General features: G+C 57.0%; 6 protein-coding genes across 6 annotated transcripts; 4 read left to right on the top strand and 2 right to left on the bottom strand.

The window, feature by feature from the left end:
* Positions 1–177: 177 nt before the first annotated feature.
* On the top strand, positions 178–4,066 carry LTR77_009456 (uncharacterized protein; the record flags this gene model as incomplete). Its single annotated transcript, XM_064806683.1, has 2 exons — positions 178–238; positions 435–4,066. The coding sequence occupies 2 exons, from the start codon at positions 178–180 to the stop codon at positions 4,064–4,066; spliced, it is 3,693 nt and encodes a 1,230-aa protein (XP_064654988.1).
* Positions 4,067–4,992: 926 nt separating this feature from the next.
* Positions 4,993–7,983, top strand: SNF1 (Protein kinase; the record flags this gene model as incomplete). Its single annotated transcript, XM_064806682.1, has 2 exons — positions 4,993–7,549; positions 7,595–7,983. 2 exons carry the CDS (start codon positions 4,993–4,995, stop codon positions 7,981–7,983), a joined length of 2,946 nt encoding a protein of 981 aa, XP_064654987.1.
* A 994-nt stretch (positions 7,984–8,977) lies between these two features.
* On the top strand, positions 8,978–9,617 carry LTR77_009454 (uncharacterized protein; the record flags this gene model as incomplete). Its single annotated transcript, XM_064806681.1, has 3 exons — positions 8,978–9,016; positions 9,081–9,347; positions 9,417–9,617. The coding sequence occupies 3 exons, from the start codon at positions 8,978–8,980 to the stop codon at positions 9,615–9,617; spliced, it is 507 nt and encodes a 168-aa protein (XP_064654986.1).
* An 825-nt stretch (positions 9,618–10,442) lies between these two features.
* On the top strand, positions 10,443–14,135 carry LTR77_009453 (uncharacterized protein; the record flags this gene model as incomplete). Its single annotated transcript, XM_064806680.1, has 1 exon — positions 10,443–14,135. One exon carries the CDS (start codon positions 10,443–10,445, stop codon positions 14,133–14,135), a length of 3,693 nt encoding a protein of 1,230 aa, XP_064654985.1.
* A 503-nt stretch (positions 14,136–14,638) lies between these two features.
* On the bottom strand, positions 14,639–16,734 carry LTR77_009452 (uncharacterized protein; the record flags this gene model as incomplete). The annotated part of the gene is made up of 2 exons (XM_064806679.1): positions 14,639–15,780; positions 15,873–16,734. The coding sequence occupies 2 exons, from the start codon at positions 16,732–16,734 to the stop codon at positions 14,639–14,641; spliced, it is 2,004 nt and encodes a 667-aa protein (XP_064654984.1).
* Positions 16,735–18,202: 1,468 nt separating this feature from the next.
* Positions 18,203–20,509, bottom strand: CRP1 (Cruciform DNA binding protein; the record flags this gene model as incomplete). Its single annotated transcript, XM_064806678.1, has 3 exons — positions 18,203–20,176; positions 20,263–20,395; positions 20,478–20,509. 3 exons carry the CDS (start codon positions 20,507–20,509, stop codon positions 18,203–18,205), a joined length of 2,139 nt encoding a protein of 712 aa, XP_064654983.1.
* Between the last annotated feature and the right edge of the window lie 517 nt (positions 20,510–21,026).

Genomic DNA, 21,026 nt, shown 5'->3' with positions numbered 1-21,026 from the left:
TGTATGGATGAATGCGGTGGCGCAGAGTTGGATAGTCCCGTGGTACGGGTTCGATGAGTACAAGTATGGAGGGTATTCCGCTAATATCCGAATTCTTCTCAAGTGCGTGTGCGACGTTTTTTTATTGGTATATTCTATCAATCTACCAGTGTTGGAGTGAGGTGTTGGCCGTTCAAGATGACAGCGATGTATGGAAATGGATACGTGTATCAGGATTGGTCCTGGCACGATGAGTTTGGTGAGTTCTTCGTTCTCTTGCCTGTGAAGGCTGGAGGTGAATGCAGATGGGCTGGAGGAGAGATGGCATGTGAAGAGAAGGGCCAAATGCCGCAATTAGCCGGAGATGAACCGGGACTCACCGACAGACCCCTACTCCGCTTGCTGGCTCGATTGGAGCGTCGCAAAGGTGTAACTAACTTTTTGTCCTTCACCAGAGCTCGACGGCTTCGACCCTTTGGACCATTCACAGGATCCCCTGGACCCCGCATCCTCGCCGACGACATTCACTCCGCCGCGTTGCATCTCGTGCCGAGTGCACGGCGCCTTCCTGAACTGCGCGCACCTGCCCTCTGCGGACTTCTTGCTCGGAGCAAAGATACCGGCCCATCCAGCAGGAAAGCGCAATGCGTCGTCACCAGATCAAAAGATGGAAGCAAGCAGCCAGGTTAGCGCGGTTGCCTCCCAATACGCGCCGCTCCCCGATACATCCATCGACCCAAACACCGCCTACTACGACCCTGAGGTGGAACTAGGCCAAGGGTTCGACAACTTCCCGTTGCGAGAGAACCCGGTCAACGACGCTCTATCACGGATGTACCCGGCACAAGAGGACGATACATTCTTAGCCGGAGCGGTGGATCTGGAACGTGAAGCGGCAAACATACTGCTCAGAGGCGCCTTCAAACATGAGGCTACCGGCGTTGGAGATCGCCCGTCCTGGGAGACACGTGGGGACCACGAGCTTGGGGACAATCTCCAGCAGATGAACGGAGCTGCCATGGATGGGGAGATTGCTGCAGAGTCATCCATCGTTGACGGCGAGGGTGCCACCGAACAGCGGCAGAACTACACAGCATATGCCAGGCTCGTTTTTCCCGACGGAGACTACTATATCACCACCCACGAGGTCACCCTTGGCCGAAACTCGCAAACCTGGAATGACTACAACCGCCAGCGGAGAGCTCAACGCGAACTAGAGTCTTACCGCAAGGAACCCAGTCAACCATCTCAACCTGGAGACCCGGATCAGCGTGGCAATGGTGCAAGTTCGAGTTCGTTGGAGGGTCGTCCCGCCCCTCCCAGCGCCGCCAGTGAACATGGTGGCTTGGTGTACTATTCAATGGAGCCGGAAATGGATTCTGGGAGGATGGATCGCGTCAGGAAACGGATGCTGGTGTCCAAATCTTCATCCACGACATCTGTGGCACCTGCTAGTTTGCACAATACGGAGGTTCAGAACTCTCTGGAAGACACGGCTTTCGACGAGAACGGTGAACCCCTGACACGTACCTCTGCCTTTGTTCCAGTGCACCCAGCACAGCCAGAGGACATCAGAAAGATCTCCAGAGAGCATCTCACATTTAGATTCAACTTCCAGGAGCAGTACTGGGAGTTGCAAATTCTAGGCAACAACGTTTTCATCAACAGCGTCCAATACTTCCGTGGCGACATCGTTCCCATCAATCACAACGACGAGATACTGCTCGGCAGTTTGATGATCTTTTTTAAGCTGCCGGATAACCCCCGCCGCTCACCTGGGATGTCGCTTGGTACCTTCGCAAGTGAGGCGGAGGACAACGAGAGTGAATTGAGTGACGAGGAGAGGGATGGCATGGCTAGTCCTGTTCGGAGGCTGTCCAACGCCTTCGACCTTGAGTCTGAGGAGGACGAAGTACCGGAGGAGGAAGCTGCTCCTGTTGTGGCTCGACCGAAACTGAAGCTGAAGGTCAGTAAGCCGTCCAAAGCGGCCGGAAAGTCGAAGAAGAGTGACGGGAAGAGCAAAGGCAAAGAGCAGGTGGCAGAGACTGGCAAGAAGCCTAGCAAGAAGCCGACTCCGGTTGAGACATCTCCTGAGGCTGCAAAGAAGCCTGAGAAAGGCAAAAAACCAAAGGCCGCCGCGAAGGAGCCCAAGGAGCCGAAAGAACCCAAGGAGTCCGCCCAACCGCCAGAGGCAGATCGTGTCAAGTCGCCAGAAGAGCCACTGCAAATCGAGCCTGGATCAGCGCTTGCTAGTATCCCTGTTGGCGAGCTGCCTGAGAAGCGCAAAGGTCCTGGCCGACCGCCCAAGAACGGGCTTATCTCCAAGCGCGACCAGGCACTGGTGGCCAAGAAGCAAAAGGAATTCGAGAAGCGAGGTGAAGAGGCGCCTCCGTACAAGCAGCTCATCGACCTCGTCCGTGCCGAGACCAAGATGAAGGAGAATGCGCAAAAGATTGCCAATGGCACCATGTCCGCTGACAGCTTGGTAGTTCCTAGCATTGAAGGAGAGTCCAACTTGCTGCCAAAGCCTACTGCTGGTTCGTCGACGGCGAAACCTGGGGACGCCACTGGGGCGACCGCGAGCGCATCTGCAGAACCCATCCGCAGGTCGTCTCCGAAGCCGAAGCGGACTGCTAAGAGCCCGTCACCGGTCAAACCTAGAGAGCACTTTACTGAAGAGCAGCTCAAGAAGCCCGGAAAGACATATATGTACATTCTCGATGATCTGCTGAGTGAACATCCAGATGGCCAAGCAGATCTGCAGGAGATCTACGACCTGATCATGAAGAAGTATCCATTCTTCAGGTACCAGGTCGGCACTCACGGCTGGCAGAGCAGCGTCCGGCACAACCTACTGCAGCACGATAGGTTCATGGAAGTTGGTAAGTCAGGCAAGGGCAAGTTCTGGGCTATCAACCCCGAGATACCTCTGGAGAGGGAGAAGAAGCGAAGGATGACACCTCCACCTGCGCGAGCGCCGATGCCGAATGGTCAGTTCTTGCACCCGCCGCCAGGACAGCCGCCGTACGGCCATCCATACGCCCAGAACGGCGCCGGCCCAGCTCAGTTCCAAGGCGGACAGGGCTACTACTCGCCATACCCACCAGGCCAACCTGGCGCCTACCCACCCCCCGGCCAACAGCAAACCTACCCCCGCCCCAGCCAACAGCGCCACGCCCAAGCCCAAGCCAACCAAAACCCCCAACGCCCGCCGCCTCCACCCCAACCCTTCCAGACCCTCGTCAGCGACATCCTCGAATGGCGACAGAAACACCTGGCCCCCTGGACCCGCGACGGCGTCACCGACCCCGCCAAGGCCGAGATGTTCAAGCGGGTTATGGACTCGCTGTCCAATCAGTTCCATGGCGTGGGGTTGGTGCCGAACGTGCCGCCGGAGGAGATGACGGATGCGGATGAGCGCGAGATTTGGCTAGGTTTGCGGGAGATTTTTCGGCAGCATAAGGATTTGGGGAAGGGGGAGTTTGGGCCGCAGGGGGGTGCGGCGGGGCAGGTGATGGGGCAGGGTCAGCAGGGGGGAGGGAGCGTGACGAGTGCGGTGGGGAATGCGGTGGAGAATGGGCAGGGGGGTGGTATGGTGCAGGGTGGGCAAGGTGGGAGTGGTCCGCCGCCGCCACCAGCCCAGGCTATGGCGCCTCAGTCGATGCCGGCAGGGCCATCATCAGCACCTACACAGGCTATCCCAACGACGAACGGACAACCGCAGCCCACTGGTCCGCAAGATGGTATGGCTAACAGCGGCCAAGGGGCTGCGCCGGCAGTTCAACCACCGGCGCAATCATATCTTCCGCCTCAGACCGCTGGGCAAGCAGGTCCAGGTCAAGGGCAGCTTCAGCCTCCGCCAGCAGCAGGCCAGGCACAAGTCCAGCCTCAAGCACCACCGCGGCCCTCAACCCAAGCCCCACCACAGGCGCAGGCAGGCGCTGCAACATCACCACCCCAAGGGTCTCTTCAGATACAGGCACAGACAGCGCCTACAGCACACCAAGCAGCTGGCCTCAAGCGTTCGGCATCGGGCGAGGGGACAGAAGCAGGAGAGACGGACAGCAAACGAGTAAGGACGGAGTGAACGGCGTTTCACGGGCATCATGCATTATGAATTTAGCGAAGGCGCTGGTTGGAGCAGGGTCTAAGGCGGCGGATACTGTATGCTTCACTGGGAAGGGGAGGGGGGGGTGACTACCAGGCGTTGATGACAGCGTCTCGTGACAAGAGGCATGGCGCTCACTGCCTCAACAGTTCTTCCAAAGATAGCAGAGCAACGAAACGGGGATTTGCAATTGATGATATGAGTCCTGGTAACTTTCGGCACGTCAAGCGATCGACGAACCACTGCCCGACATCTTCAATGCACGTCGTCATTAGCGGCATGCGGTCGAAACCGAAAGCGGCTTGGGATTGGTGTGCCTCGCTGCTTCCCCAGAGGCTTCCGTTGTGTAACGGGGCGATGTTGGGAGGGTATATTGGATTGATGTATTGGGTTGTGAGGTGTGTTATAGCTCTTCTGAGGCTGGAGATGTGAATGTTTGCTGTGTCAGTACATTGAAGTTTCATAGTTGGAATGACGTGACTTTCATGTGACAGTGACGCTAGGCTCGGAAGGTTCCATCGAAGCCGCTGCTTCCCCAAATTGTTGCACCCGCACTTTGGCCTGACCCCTCCACTTTTGCTTCACTCCTACAACCAAGCACCACACTGCCATGCTGCCGCTATTGCAATTGATACCATGAACGTGACTTGCACATGTCGCTGATACGATTAACAACAGTGAGCAGCCTTTCGCAAATCGACAGCAGTCACCAACACCACCCTCGGCTGCAACCTCATCAGTCAAGGCCGCACATCGCACCGCATTGAACCCGTTTCGCACCGCCGGCCACTGACGCGACTGACGTTACTCACCCGCGCTTCGTATCACCACAACCCACCCTAAAGCAGCAAGTGGCAGCAGCTCAGTGAGCCGGTCCGCCGGCCACTCTTCGAACCCTTTCCACCATGACCTCCGCCATCGACGACGATGACCTCGCCCTCTCCATCTCCAGCTCGCAGCCCCGCCGCGGCAACGAGGCCCCCAATGGCACCACCACTGGCCCCTCAACCGCGGCCTCCGGCTCGACCAACCCCACCATTCCCGCCATGCCACCACCCCGCCAGCGCACAGGCAAAGGCTCAGAGCGGCTGGGACAGTACAACATCGTCAAGACGCTCGGCGAGGGCTCGTTCGGCAAGGTGAAGCTGGCCACGCACAACTCGTCCGGGCAGAAGGTAGCTCTCAAGATCATCTCGCGTAAGAAGCTGGTTACTAGGGATATGGCCGGCCGCATCGAGCGTGAGATCCAGTACCTGCAACTCCTGCGTCACCCGCACATCATCAAGCTCTACACCGTCATCACCATGCCCACGGAGATTGTCATGGTGCTGGAGTATGCTGGCGGGGAGCTGTTCGACTACATTGTGAAGAATGGGAAGATGGCCGAGGACAAGGCGCGGAAGTTCTTCCAGCAGATAACATGCGCTGTGGAGTACTGTCATCGCCATAAAATCGTGCATCGGGATTTGAAGCCGGAGAATCTGTTGCTGGACGAGCAGCTGAATGTGAAGATTGCGGATTTTGGCTTGAGTAACATCATGACCGACGGGAACTTTCTCAAGACGAGCTGTGGGAGTCCCAACTACGCTGCGCCTGAGGTTATTAGCGGGAAGCTCTACGCCGGTCCGGAGGTGGATGTGTGGAGCTGTGGTGTCATCCTCTACGTCCTGCTGTGCGGGCGTCTGCCGTTCGACGACGAGTACATCCCTTCGCTGTTTAGGAAGATTGCGCAGGGCAACTATTCCATCCCGCCGTATGTATCCTCCGGAGCGCAGCGGCTCATCAAGAAGATGCTGCAGGTCAATCCGGTCAACCGCATCACCATCCAGGAAATCCGCCAGGACCCGTGGTTCATGAAGGATTTACCCGAATACCTGCAACCTCCCGTGGAAGACTTCATCGACACCGGAGTCGACCCCAACAAGGCCATTGACCCGCACGCGCTTGCCAAGGGCAAACCGGTCGTTGTGCAAGAGAAGCTCCATCAGAGTGTCGTGGGCAAGCTTGGTAAGACCATGGGTTATGCGCCCGATGATGTTCAGGAAGCGCTGGCGAAAGACGAGCCAAGCGCGATCAAGGATGCCTATCTCATTGTGAGGGAGAACCAGTTGATGAAGACGAACCCATCGCTGGCGCAGGACCAGCCGGCTTTCATGGCGCAGTCGCCACCGACGTTCAATCATAGTCTGCCAACGTCGCCGCCGGGAGGACGGCCGGGGCCGTCACCGTTGGCTGGGATGGATCACCCGAGGCATGGCTCGACTGGGTCGTCGTCGATTGTTGAGGCTCGCTCGCCGGCGTCTACAATTGCGGTACTGCCGTCTTCACTGCCGGACTACCATGCGCAGTACATGAAGGGTCAGGCGCAGCAGCATGCTTCATCGCCGACACAAGCGGACGATGCGCCTGACGACAATCGTTTGCGCACGCAGGAAGAACAGGAAGCTACCGCGCGTCGCCTCAAGCCGCACAGCAGGAGCACGACCAACCTGCAACGCAACGGCAACAAGCCGGAGTCCATGACTCCGATCCCCGACAAAGGCTCCAAGAAGACGAAGCCCCAGAAATGGCAGTTCGGCATCCGCAGTAGGAATACGCCATGCGAAGCAATGCTTGCTCTGTACAAAGCTTTGAAGAAGATGGGAGCGGAGTGGGAGGTGGTGCGGCCGCGTGATCCGGGTACGGGGAGTGGGGAGGGCAGTCCTGAGCGTGGCCAGCGTGATGGGAGTCAGAGTCCAGAGTACAGCGACTCGGACCCCGAGCCTGGTACAGATCCAGAATATGCTACGCACTCGGATCAGGAGAAGAGGCGGCTGCATCGCAGGGACGAGACGAATTTGAACAACGACCACAAGAAGCCGTGGATGCAGCGCTACGGGCGGTGGAACGACTGGGGCTACACGCTGCCGGAAGACCCGTGGGTCATCTACGCGCGCTTCCGGAAGGACAACATGTACCCGCCCGGCATCAACCCGCCTTCTTCCACGCACTCCTCCCGCGTCGACCTCCACGAGCGCGAGGCGCGTCGCAGCTCTTCGGTGTCCGGCGCCAACTCCACGGCCGGCAGTATGGAGAACATGGCCGCCGTCGGCCCCGGCGCGACTTCCACCAGCAGCGCTGCTCCGAGCTTACACGGCCCCGGCGAGAACCCCGGCTGGGCGCGCGCACACGACAGCGCGTGGGTGTACGTGACGATCCAGCTGTACAGCATCGAGAAGGACTTTTACCTGGTCGACTTCAAGTGCGCGGGTTACGAGCGGCTGGTTCGGCGCTTCGCCTCCGAAGTCTCCGGCGGCGGCGCGGGGAGTAACGAGAGCGACGTCGTGCGCGTGGATAACGCCGAGCCCGGCTACGAGGAAGGGGACGGCGCGGTGGATGAGTGGGGGGAAGAGATGGTGGGGGCGGGGCGGAGCGAGGGGGAGAAGGATGTTAGTAGTCCGTTTCCGTTTTTGGACGTGGCGAGTCGGTTGATTATCCAGTTGGCGGAGGCGCAGGAATGAAGGTTAGGAGGAGCTGAGAAAGAGGAGGAGTTTGATAAGGAAGAAGATGCTAGGGAGAAGGAGATTATTGGACGGCTTATTGAGCAGATTAAGGGGGTTGAGGGGAGGGATGGTGGGAAGGAGGATGGAGAGGAGGAGAGGAGAAAGAGGAAGAAGGCGAAGAAGGAAAAAAAGGTCAAAGAAGGGAAGAAGCTTGCTGAAGAGCGGAGGCTGGCGCATGAGGAGATGGTGAAGCGGGAGCGGAAGGCTGCGGCCAAGAAGGCCGTCGCTGTCGAAGTGAACGAGGTGGAAGATGGTGAAGATGGAGAGGAAAGGGGAGAGTGGAAGGAGGACTTGACGGATGCGCAGCGCGCTGTTTTTGGGAGTGGGGTGTTTGTTATGGAGCATGAGGAGTAAGCGATGGGGGCGAGTGAGTGCTGTGTCTGAGAAAAGAAGGAAGTGTGAATTGAATGCTCGCATGGTTGATGGTGTTTTCTGGGATGGGATGGGGGTGTTATACGGGTTTTTGGGAGGCTTGGTCAAATCGACTGACTATCTGCTTATTTGCTTGCTGCGAAGAGCACTGCGAGGAGCACTGCGCAGAAAACTGCGAAGCCTACGGAATTGCGAATGCTGGAGCGAGCGAATGATTGATTGATTGACTGATGCATGATGAATGGATAACTGTAGCATTGAAAGAAGAGGGCATTGGCATATGCTGGCGCTCTGCTCTGGCGGCTGTGGAATGTTACGGCTGCTGTCTGCATGCCTTCAATGCCTACTACCTGCGATAGAGAGGGATATTCCTCGGCTGTTGTGAAAATGGATCAAAATCAACATACCTACTGTCTTCACATGATATTCTACTCCTTATCGTGCTGTGGTGGTACAATTCTGTCGCCTGTTGCCGTCTTCATCCCGGCCTTGCGGTTCTCGGTTGCCCGGCCAGAAGCGACCGCGGCCAACCAGATCTGCCTCTTCCTGGCTGGACATCTTTCCACCACTTTGCACTTCCTACCAAACGTTTCCACCTCAGACAATCTCACACGTTCCACTCGCTCACTCCACGACATCATCACCACTTCTGCAAAAGCTTCACGCCATTCCACGGGACGGTCCAATATTGAGCCAGAAAGTCTAAAGTCTCATCTTGGGCGAGTGACGACAGCACCAGGACAAGCTTTCGAGTTTGTTCCGAGCGCCTCCGTTGACGTCAGGTCGAAGCTCTCTGTGAGCGAGGAGCATCGTAAGACCTGCGCTGGGAAGTCAAAAACTGGGACGCTCTCCTCTTTCTCTCTCTACCGCGACCGCCATCACTTCTACGAGGAAATACTATCGCGACACCTGACGACGACGACGACTCGCTAGATACTTGAAAACCAAGGAGACACAGACGACTACAACAGCAGCCATGTCGCAAATACTCAACCTCGTCTTCCGAGGCCTCCAGGTACACCACCACCTCCTTCCACCACCACTCGCAGCAAACAGCTAATAGAATGACAACGCGACAGTTCTTCTTCGCCCTCCTCGTCATGGCCCTCACCGGCGACATGATCAGCGACGCCTTCGCCGGCAACCCGTCCATCATCAACTACGCCATGTTCTGCGCCGTCTTCGCCATGCTCTGCCTCTTCTACCTCATCCCGGCCTCGTTCATGTCGTCGCTCGCGCTTGGCGGTATGGTGCCCTTGGCGATTGACGCGCTGAACACGCTGTTCTGGTTCTGTGGGGCGGTCGCGTATGCGGCCGAGTTGGGGGTGCATTCGTGCAGTAATAACGTATGTCAAAACACATCCCAAACAAAACATGGATTTATGAGGGTTATGATCGCTAATTGATGAACACAGCACTACCTCCGCAACAACCGCATCACCAACGGTGCCGACAACATGCACCAGCGCTGCCAGGAATCCCAGGCCGTCACTGCCTTCCTCTGGTTCGGCTTCGCCTGCTTCGCCGTCAGCACCGCGCTGTCCGGCATGGCGTCGCGTGGCTCGGGCGGTGGATCTTCTGGCATCCGTCGCGGGCCGGCTATGAGCCAGGTCTAAGCTCATGCCAATACTAATGCGTGACGGGGTGGCCTAATAGGATGGTGCGTATGGCAGGTCCATCGGGCGTGATGTCACCGGGACGGCATGTTTCGTAATCTCAATCTGTGTGGGTTATGCGCGGTGATGGTGAGAGGGATGGGGTGGACGTGTATTTTATGACGAGCTATGCTATGCGTTTCAGCGCCTCACGAGCAATCTGGGTCGAAGGCGTGTGCGTGCGAATTGGGTCTCGCGGAACATAGCTAATGTGTACACTGATATTACAATGTCCAAATCTCCAAATCTCCTCATCTGCTTGCACCAGACACCATCTCGTCTCGTCAACCCCAAGCTCGTCGTCCGCGGCCAAGCACTACCCAAGATCTCGTCTCAGGTCTCGACCGTGAGGCCGACCGATGAGTGTCGCTCGATGATCATCATCGTCTAGGAACGCCGCGGAAGCCATTTTGCGCTGGCCCTAAACCTTCTCGCACGCTTCCGCTGACAATTAACATTATACTTTCTCGATCGCTTCTGTAGTCGTATCGAGAGCGGTAGAGCCTCATCATCATAGATCAATGTACTAGGCCATTTACTGTACATACTTTCTTCTCTGGCTGTCGCGGTGCATTTTTGGTTTCTGGTTTGGTTTCATTGATCTGATTGATCCCTGTCCATATCGCCAGCGAGTAGCGAGACTTCGGACGATGATGGCCAAGGGTGGCAGTGAGGTACTTGCATGATTGATTGTCTTGGGACTTGGAAGAGAGCTGGATCTGCATAGCGGGAGGCGTCTGGTGGTAAGATTGAAGAGAAGTGGTCTGAGGAAGAACGAGCGACGGTATGGAGGGCAAGAGCGAGAGCAGTGGGTTTCTGTTTCCTGGCGACGATGCGACTCAAACTACAACCTCCGATGAACCTAGGACTTCGACCGGTGGAGGAGAGGGTGCGGTCAATACAACACAAGAGCAATCGCAGACAATGCAACGATCCGCGACTGATATGGGCCTACCGTCGCCCGCAACGAGCGGCTCCGCACAGCCACAGCTCGAAGTCCAGAGAAGTGCTACGCAAGACTTTGGACATGCGGAACCACCCATCGTAGCGCCTACAAAAAGTCGGACAGCGCCGGCGGAGCAGCGGACGAGGCCGGGTGTTGGGCAGAGGAAGAGCACGTTGCTTGGATCCATGAAGCGGTCGAGGACGGGAACCCAGTCGCAGCTTGGGAGGAGCGATACGTACGAGTATGCTTTCAAGGATGCGCCCTTGTCGGACTCGGAGTCAAGCGACTCGAGTTCAGACGAGGAAGCAGAAGACCGAAAGGACCCGGTGCCACAGGCGACGGCACCACAGCCCAGCCAACCGCTCGATACCACCGAAGTCAAAACTACAGACGATCAGAAGGTCGCCAAACGCCGCTACGCCTACTCCCGCTTCACCATCGGCAATGACCTGTTCAAGACCAAAGGTCGCGTGTCGCGCAAAGACGGCCGGCTCAAAATCTCCATCAACGAGACGGCGAATAGCGGATACATTGCCAAAGCGCTCGGGCAGAGCATTCGGAATCACCTCGATATCCCGCATCGCAATCGGAAACGCAGTTCGAATGCCGAGTCTCCTCACGAACAGGCGCAGGAGGAAGAAGCGGAGTCGATCGCTTCGTCGCTGAGGACGAGCGTTCCGCGGCCGAGACTGAATATCGTGATCATGGTTATTGGGTCGAGGGGGGATATCCAGCCGTTCTTGAAGATTGGCAAGATCCTACGGCATGAGCACGGGCATCGGGTGAGGATTGCTTCGCACCCCGTCTTTCGGGACTTTGTCGAACGAGACGGTGGGTTGGAGTTCTTCTCCGTTGGCGGCGATCCTTCGGAACTCATGGCCTTTATGGTCAAGAACCCTGGTCTCATTCCTAATATGCAGACTTTACGGGAAGGAGAGATTGGAAGACGAAGAGCAGCCATGGCGCAGATGTTTGAGGGGTTCTGGCGGGCTTGCGTTAATACTACAGACGGTGAGACGGACGAGGGGAATCTGAAGATGATGGAGTCGATGGAGCCATTCGTCGCGGATGCCATCATTGCCAATCCACCCTCCATGGCGCATGTGCACGTTGCAGAGCGTCTGGGGATTCCGCTGCACATGTTCTTCACCTTCCCCTACAGCCCCACGACCATGTTCCCGCATCCGCTGGCGAACATCAAGCCCCGACGGAGCAACGTGGACGCGGGATACGTCAACTTCATGTCCTACCCGCTGGTGGAGATGATGACGTGGCAGGGCTTGGGCGATATCGTGAATAAATTCCGCGAGAACACGCTGCACTTGGAGCCAGTCAGCTCGTTGTGGGCGCCTGGGGCGTTGTACAGGATGAAGGTGCCTTATACATATCTATGGTCCCCTTCGCTAGTGCCGAAACCGCAGGACTGGGGACCGGAGATCGATATTGCTGGGTTCGTGTTTATGGATCTGGCGAGTAGTTTCAAGCCACCGCAGGAGCTGACGGATTTCTTGGACGCCGGGGAACCGCCTGTTTATATTGGGTTTGGCAGTATTGTCGTCGATGACCCCGACAAGTTCACGGATATGATTTTCCAAGCGGCTGAGAAAGCTGGCGTACGAGCGCTGGTGCATAAGGGATGGGGTGGTTTTGGAAGGAGCAATAAGGACACGCCGAAGAATGTTTTCATGCTTGATAATACGCCGCACGATTGGCTTTTCCCAAGGGTGAAAGCGGTGGTGCATCATGGTGGTGCGGGAACGACGGCCATCGGGTTGAAGTGCGGGAAGCCAACTATGATTGTGCCGTTCTTCGGTGATCAACCGTTTTGGGGCGCGATGGTCGCCGATGCGAAAGCGGGGGCGCATGAGTGTATACCGTATAAACGGTTGACGATGGAGAGGCTGGCGGAGGGCATCAGGCAATGTCTGACGGACGAAGCGCAGGAGAACGTGCAGCGGATTGCAGATTCGATGGCGAAGGAAGGTGATGGGGCTGAGAATGCGGTGAAGTCATTCCATCGCAGTCTTTCACTGGCTGGACGGCACAGTATGCGATGTTCGATTCTTCAGGATCGTGTTGCTGTCTGGACATTGCGGAAGTCGTCGTTACGGCTTTCCGCGCTGGCGGCGCAGATGCTGCATAAGCAGGGGAAGCTGAAATGGGGCGACTTGAAGTTGATACGACATCACGAATGGAACGACTTTGACGGGCCTGGTGAGCCGTTTACGGGCGGCGTGGGTGCTCTATCAGACTCGCTTTACGGCATCAGCGAAGGCATTGGCATGGTCCCGGTGCGAATCAGCAAGCACATCCACGAGCGCGAACAGCATGAACGGCGAAAACGAGCGAGGCAAAAACGAAAGGCGGAACGCGAGTCTAGGAAAGCTGCAGAAGCTACTCGGACCAAACAAGAACCCAGCACCGACCGCCCGCCAAACCGTAGAGAACTCACTAACGACACCTCCGCCTCCGCCCTCTCCGCTGATCCTTCCGAGACCCTCCCGCACGAAGTCATTGACGACCTGAGCTGGGGTCTCCGCCGCACCGGCGCCGCTATCCTCACCATGCCCAACGACTTCCACGTCGCGCTCGCGCAAGGCCTGCACAACTCGCCCCGCCTCTACGGCGATTCAACCGTGCGCAAACCGACCAAAATCACCGGCTTCAAATCCGGCTGCACCGCCGCGCGCAACGAGTTCGTCTACGGCATCTCCGACGGCTGGACGGGACTCGTGCGTCAACCGCGCGGGGACTGGGAGGACGGCGAGGGCGTGGTGGGGAAGATGGCGGGGTTGGGAACGGGTGTGGGCAAAGGTGTAGGAGGTTTTGTGATCAAGAATACGAATGCCATTGTAGCGCCGCCGGGTTACGTGGTGAAGGGGTTCTTCAAGTGGGTGGAGAACCGGCAGCAGGGGCCGGGTTCGAAAGCTTTTATTCGACGCTCGAGGATCGTGGCAGGAGAGCAGGATTTGTGGGGGTTAGAAAAGGAAGGGGCGGAGAAGGCGGAGCAAGCCAAGGCGGAAGTGAAAGAGGGGTGGGGCGTGTACGAGGAGATCTGGGCAGAGGCGCAGAAGGAGTTTGGCCATCTGGGCGGAAATCTGGTGGGCAAGTACCGCATGCGGAGGGAGAAGAAGGAGTGGGATGTCAACGGGGCGTTGGAGAGCGTGGACACGGCAGGTAGAGCGTTAAGGGCGAGGAAGGACGGGAAGGATTTGGAGAAGTTTTTTGAGCGGAGGAGGGAGGAGATGGAGCGGGCGGAGCAGCCGCGGGCACCCGTTATGGAGCAACCGAAGGGTGTGGATGAGGGGGAGGAGGTGTTGCCGAATGGGCGGACGGTGGAGGATCTGGAGCGTAAGGGTGAGCGACGACGGGATGAGAGTTCACGGGAGGAGCAGGACACGGGTCTGTCTGAGAGTACGGCGGTTGCGACGCCGGAGGATGAGAAAGGCGCGAATCCTGATTTCAATGGTGCTAGTGAGAAGGTTCTGGACGAAAACGCTTCGCACTTGCAGGCTGCTGTGGCTGTACGATGACGAGGTAGATATCCCTAGCAGTATGCCACGAAGCGATGACACAAGTCAGCAAACGGGCCTCCAACATCGAAGCTGTGCGAGATAGCAAGCAATGATTCAGGTGAAGTGAGGTCAATACCTCTCTGTCGTTCGCTGTTGCCTCGACGTCGGTTGGAGGAAAGCTTGTCTTCGTACTCTGTATCCAATCCAGGTCTGCGACTACCCTTTGCTCCCTCTCGTGTAGTTGTGGAGTCTGGACATGGGGGCGGTGACACACTGCGCATGCCAGGCATTTCACGCTGGGAGAAGAGGCGTTCATGGGTATCGAGTCTGTCCTGGTGATAACCAATGCTTGAAGTGGCGTAAATGAGCTGCCAAAAGCTTCTCAAGGGCGGACGTTGGTGCTGCAGTCAACACCGACACCTCTGGATGGAAGTCTCGAGGACCTTGAGGATCATATATTAAGGAAGTGAGATTCGTGCTCGAGGCCAGGTGTAAGTGGTTCAAACAAGTTGCTAGAGCGATCAATCATACATTCGCCCCTTCATCAATCTGGTCATGCCACTATTCACCCTGGTAATCGCAATATGCCCGACTTCCTTCTCCGGCGCTACGTCGCCAAGGGCGACTCTCTCCCTCGCCCATGCTCGGCTCAGCTCCAGTCCATCCGCCATGGATCCCAGCCCTTGAAGATCAATATGACAATTGTCGCGCAGTAGCGATGAGAAGGAAGTTAGAATGTCTGGCCCTTGCCTGAGCAGGTTGAACGTCATTGCGGCGATGGCGGCGGCAAGCATGAGCAGTGACGAGAGCACCAGCACCGCGAACCAGCCGTAGTGGCAGCGCAGTACTGTGCGCGAGTGCTGGACGATGGCTTGCGCGTACCTCGTGGCATCTTCCGCGACAGGGTAGGCCTGGCCCACGTTGGCGGGTGCTAAGGTGTAGCCAGGATTGAAGACTCCCGTGGCACCCCTCGGCGAGACACCGGCGATGTACGCCGTATTCAGAAGTTGAGCAAACCGAAGTTGGAAGGCTTGCTTGTCAAGGTCCGCGATGTCCGGGCTGAATGCGGATACATCCTCCTCAACCGTGAATGGGTTGTCCGGCATTGAGAAGTATATGTCGCTTGGACTAGCCCAAGTCGAGCTCCGGCTCCCTGGCGTCGCCTCGAGCCAGTTGATGAAGAAGTCTCTATCTCCTTCTTGATAACCGGGATTGGAAAAGTCCAGCAGCGTCAGATGAGACGGCGTCCAAGGATTCAAGGACCGTCTCATCGCGGTCACAGAGCAAGCGGTCCCGTCACACTGCACTTTAGATTCCACATATGTTGTGGTAAGAGCGCATCTCGCATAGGTCATGCCATTACCGCCAATGGATTGGAAGTGGACTATCCGTGGACCGGTGGAATTCCTTGAATGTTTTTCCAAGCCAAGTTGCGTGGATTCGCCGGGATTCTTGAGTAGCGTAATGCCTTCTGGATATGAGCTGTTCGTCAACTTAATCCAAGGTTTCCCGGAATAGAAATTTACATCATAAAGACGTGGGTCAGAGCAGTCGGCGTTGAGATAGCTAGATTCCAGATTGAAAGAAGTGTCGGCGTTTGCTGGCAATATACTGGGAACGACCGTGGAATTTGGGAGGGTCTGAACCCGCGCGTGAGGGACACCTAATCATTGTGTCAGCTGGCTTCTTGAAGTTATCTCGCGTCTCGCAACAATGCCGGGTGGGACTCATGAAAGCCTTTCCTCACCGACGTACCTATCAAGGACGACCAAGCAATGGTTCCCTCCGTGGGCACGTTTTGGAACTCATGCCCACCACCGCTACCGTCTCGAGTGTCCAGGTACTCGATCATTGGGATCTTGATGTTGCGAAATGTATCCCAACGGCGATGTTTGAGAGTACCGGCGTTTAGGAGCGCAGTGACATACGCGGCGCTGTTTCTTGCAAAGTCGCTTGGCTTGCCAGAATTGCGCCATAGGTCGTATGGCTTGTTGGTATCCAGATACGAGGCGTTGATGGACGATGTCCGATACTGCAGTCCCGTGTCAACGATGCGTCGAGATGCTTGACCACCTATAGGCGATATAGCCCACAGCGCAATGAGCAACGGCCCAAGAAAGGTAAACACCTGCAGCTTAGCAGGGAGTGTGACCGCACTGAAGACCGTCTTTGATCCCAGTAGCTGTTCCAAGGTAGCAACACTGGCGCCTCTTTCGATCCGCCATGCTGCAACAGCGTTCAGGAAGCTTCCAATGATCGCGGCGAAAGCGATGGGGAAGAGGGTAGGGCCCAGTGCGGCGGCTTGCAGCAGAGCATTGTCTTCATCTGTCGTATCGACCGGCGTCTGGTCTCTTGAGTAGACGAGAAAAGCGAAGACTAGGAAGTAGATCGGAGGCAGAACCAAGCAGAAGTCCAGCAGCGCTGTCCAGATGCTGCCGCTCGAGGTGGGACGTTTGCATGGCCTTGGAGTCGAGGTGGAGTCTAAGTGCTGACTGCTCGCATCCTCCTTCGGATCCAAAGTTTCGGGAGTATGCGATCGCGCTTCATGCTCCCGGGCTGTGGTGGCATCCTCACAGTCGGCGTCGCTGTCGATGGGCCTATATGTCGTCTCGGACATGGCGTTCTCAGGGGCAGTGGTGGACTGAGGAGAGATAGTCTTCTCTGTAGCATCGTAGTCGCACTTCCACGATCGGGGAGAGGTGATATATCCTGCCTCCTACCGACGAGGTTGCGCTCGCTGCAGTGCCATTGGTGCGTTGGCGCCTACACACCATAAAACAACCTGGCGATCTCGAGTGGCGAGGAGCGTCGAGGTGCACCTTTTGGGGGCTGAAACGCTTCTAAATTCAGCCTTGTATGCGAACGCCCAATTCGATGAGCCGATTGCCGTTGAGAGGATGGTACTCCAGTCAATGCTGCAGAATTTGAGAAAGAGGAGGCAAGAGAGGGCAGGTATTGGACCGAAATGAAGTAGGATGAGTATCTCAATGGACGAATTCACGAGAGCCATGTCTGGCCAAACTGCACGCATTCAGAGAGTAAGTATGGGAGGTATGTACCGAGCACTGCCACCACAACGAACTATGAAAGATGGCAAGTCGAGGGATGAGATGGATACAAAGCACTAAACAATATCAACACTCCCACCCCAGAAGTATTAAAAACAAGAACCATCCCGCGCATCCAACTCGCGAAAGTGGTGTTCCGCCCGCGACATATCCAAGAACGAGACAAGCCACCTCTTCATCACACTTCAAAACAACACACCTGACAACCAGCACCCTAATGACCAACCCAGTTAAACCCCACCCTCCCTCTAAGCGCCCACGCATCGGCCCTCCGATTCGTCCTCCTAGTCTTCTCCCTCCACGCCCTCGTCCACTTGCACTTCCTGCACAAAACATTAGGATTCCGAGGACCACAGATCTGCGGTCCTTCAGGTCGACAGATATGACAGTTGCAGGCGGCGGACACGCAGACGTGCTGAAAGGCGTGTGGAGGCAGGCTGAGGTGGCCTTTGCCGAGGGTGATGCCGAGGTGAGGGTTGGCGGAGACGGTGAGCGGCCATTGATCGGGCTGTGTGGGCGTCGTGGAGGAGTCGCGGAAGGGAACAGAGAAGCGTTCGTTTTCGAGGACGGGAGAGATGGGAGGGAGGTATTTCGGCAGACAGCTTCGGCCGCGATGGCTGTCGTCCCAGATGGGAGGTCTGTGGCGGCCACTGGCGGTGAAGGATGAGCGCCGGGTTTTGGGCAAGTGCGCGGGGCGTGGTAGTGTTTGTGAAGTGGCGAGGGGATGGCGAGAAGATTGGCCGGAGCGCGGGAATAGCTGCGAGCCAGTAGCGGAAGGCAGCTTTGCTCGCAAGCCGGACGTAGAAGATAGAAGATCGGACGCAGAAACCAGAGGGCGTGAATTAACAATGTGGTGAGAGTTGCGGGAGGGGGTATCAAAAGGTCGAGAACTCTTCTCGTCGCCAGCCGGTCCCGAAGAAGTGCTGTCGACGCGGTTCGTCTTCTTGTCGCTCAGTCTAATACGCACAAGTCATATTAGCCGCAGCGACTAGAAGACGATGACGGGGGCAAGGAGGATTATGACTTGAGCTTGTCCTTGATCTTGCCAAAGAAGCTCCGTCGCTTGTCCTTCTTGCTGTCCGTCGTCTCCGTCGTCCTGGTGCTTTCCGGCGTGCCTTTTCCTCCGAACCAGGACTGTCGCTTCTGCGGTGTGCTCGCTGATGGCTCGTTCTTGCGTGGGACAGCGGCGGATGCAACGCCGGTGGTGGCTTCTGGCTGGCTCTGGGTCATTGTGGGCTGCTTCGACATGGGGCTAACATCTCGGCTGTCCATGGCCTGTGGTGGCTCGGCTTGTGGTGGCTCGGCTTGTGGTGGCTCGGCTTGTGGTGGCTCGTTCTCCTTGAGCTTGTCCGTAGGTGCTTTGGCTTCCGACTCGGCAGATGCATTAAGAGCCGAGTCATCTGTAGTGGTCGCCGTTTCGGGTTCAGCTGGGGCTTTGAGCGCTGAATCGCCCGCTGACTTTGACTCCATCGAAATTGGAGCTACACCAGCGGTTGGGTCACCAAGCTGAGGAGCACCAGTAGACGATGTAGTCGTCGTCATGGGCTCGGTAGAAGCAGTCTCCCGTGGCTCGCCGTAGTAAGGGAGAGTAGTACCAATAGGCGAAGCTGTGGCAGCAGTGCTGTCCGTTGTGGGTACAGCAGAGGACTCAGTCGTCGCGGTAGGCGCTGTGGCAGCGACAGCAGCGCTTTCGACTGGCGCCGGCTCGCCCTGCGCTTCAGACTCAGGGACCTTCTGCAGCAGCTCGTCCTCCATAGCAGCCTTCTCCTTGACAGCGTCAGGACTTCCGGCAGCCTCGTGCTCGAAGCCAGCCTTGTCTTGGGATTCTGTCACACCGCTTGGGACGGTAGTGGTGGTCTCGCGTGCGGCGTCGGTCGGCGCAGGTTCGTCGGAGGTGGTGGTCGCTTGCTGTGGGATGGAGGACTCCTTGGCCTTCTCATCCACTGTCTCCTGTACAGACTCCGGCATCGCGGACTCTGGGTCCTTGCCAGTCTTGTCCTTAACAAGCTCATTCGCCGCGACCGCTGCGCCTGCGACACCAGCACCCGCAGCAGCAACACCAGCCGCCGCCTTTGCGCCCGCACCATCTCCACTCTGGCTGGAGTCTTCTGCAGACGGCGCCGGCTCACCCTGCTCGTCGGACTGAGACACCGTCTTCTGCAGCTCTTTCTCCATCTCCTTCTTCTCCTCAACAGCCTCTGGGTTCCCTGATGCTTCCGGATCGACATGCGCCTCGTGCTGGCTGTCGCTGACCACCTCAGGCACACCGCGCGGCTCCTTTGGTACCTGTCCTGCAAGCTGAGCAGTGGAGCTGTCTGCGCCGGCAGAAGACATCATCGGGCCAATGTCTGCGTTGCTGGCGTTAGTGGTGTTGCCCATGGGCATGCTGGATTCGGGGATGACGGGCCCAGGTCCGTTGAGTATCGCTTGATCTGCTGTGAACTGTGTTCCAGGAGCTGAAGAGGGTGGCTGTGCGTCGCTCTTCCCGTAGGACGCTGGATCAGACCGCGCAGTGTCTTCTACAGTCCTGCCTTTGCTCAGATCTGGCACTTTCTCGCCAGGTGCTAATTGAATGGGATTTCCCATGCTTGAAGATGCAGGGATAGGATTCACACCAAAAGTCTGCTCGCCTTGATCCTGGCTCTTTAGTTCCTGGTCATCGTGCACCGTGGACTCGATGGTGTTGCTGGTAGCTGGTGCATTCCCGGAGGAAGCAGGGATGGGGTTGACGGAGAAGGAGCGGTCTTCAGAATCCAGAGCAGGAGTCTCAGGAAATGCACCGGGCGTGGGAGACGACTGCTCCTTTTCGCTTTCTTTCGGCTGTGCACCCGCCATCGCGGTCGTGCTTGCGCCGGCACCAACGCTGGACATCATGGCTGCAGACGTGTCTTCTTTAACGTCTTCCGGATCTATCACGTTGTTCACGTTGCCTGCGTCGTCGGTGAGGGTTTTTGCGCTGGAGTTCTCTTTCCACACGCCGTCGACGACAAACTAGTACAGTCAGTCTCCAAGCATCAAATGTAACCTGAACATCGTAGCCTGCAGGTTTAAGACAGCTACGACTCGGTGTTACTTGCCTTGTACTGATGCCTCTCTTTCTTCAGCGGCACCGTCTTCTCAAACACGTTGTCCGCCTTGTCCAGCTGTATACTCTTGCTCCAACCGTCGAAATCACCCGTGACGAAGACTTCTGAAGCTTCGGGATGTTCCCTGTATACGAAGTCAGCCTCGATGTACACGCATGCGGTAGCCTGCTTTCACGTATTGCAGGGCTCTGAGGTGCAGCGCGTACCAACGAAATGTGTATGTCCCCTGACTGTCCATGGTGGCGGTCAAGGCAGGTATAAGTAAGCTAAGATTGCGCGTACAGCTCGGCGGAGGTGCAGCAGGTTTCAAGGGCAGGTATGATGTCGAGGTGGGTATTCGATGCTGACAAGCAGGAGGATGGGATGCACGTCGTCGTGCAGCGGATCGAGGCGCTTCTGAAGAACTTGTGGGGCTCTCGGTATCTGCCGAAGCTACACGAGCGTTTGGCACGCGAGCAATATCTCCGAGATGAACTACGTGGATAGCACTTGGTGTTCTTGGGAGGGAGAACGATACAGACACGATGATATCGAACAGCAACAGATACCACGGAGAGCTTTTGACGTGCAGCGCATGGCCATGCAGGGATCGAGGAAAGGCTGGCAGCCGAGCTGCGAGGGAGAGGGTGGCGGGGAGGTGATAGTATGGCGTCTGCTGCGCCTGTTTGGCAGCCTTATTACATAGTATTTGATCGAGGTAGGTCCACTCTCTTTTAAACGTGACCTATTGCCAGGATCTGCCCGGGAAAAATTGA

This window comes from Saxophila tyrrhenica, assembly GCF_035928015.1.
Source record: "Saxophila tyrrhenica strain CCFEE 5935 chromosome Unknown scaffold_18, whole genome shotgun sequence".
Taxonomy (NCBI): Eukaryota; Fungi; Ascomycota; class Dothideomycetes; order Mycosphaerellales; family Extremaceae; genus Saxophila; species Saxophila tyrrhenica.
Note: the sequence above shows the minus strand (reverse complement) of the source record. Positions and strands in the feature narration are given on the sequence as shown.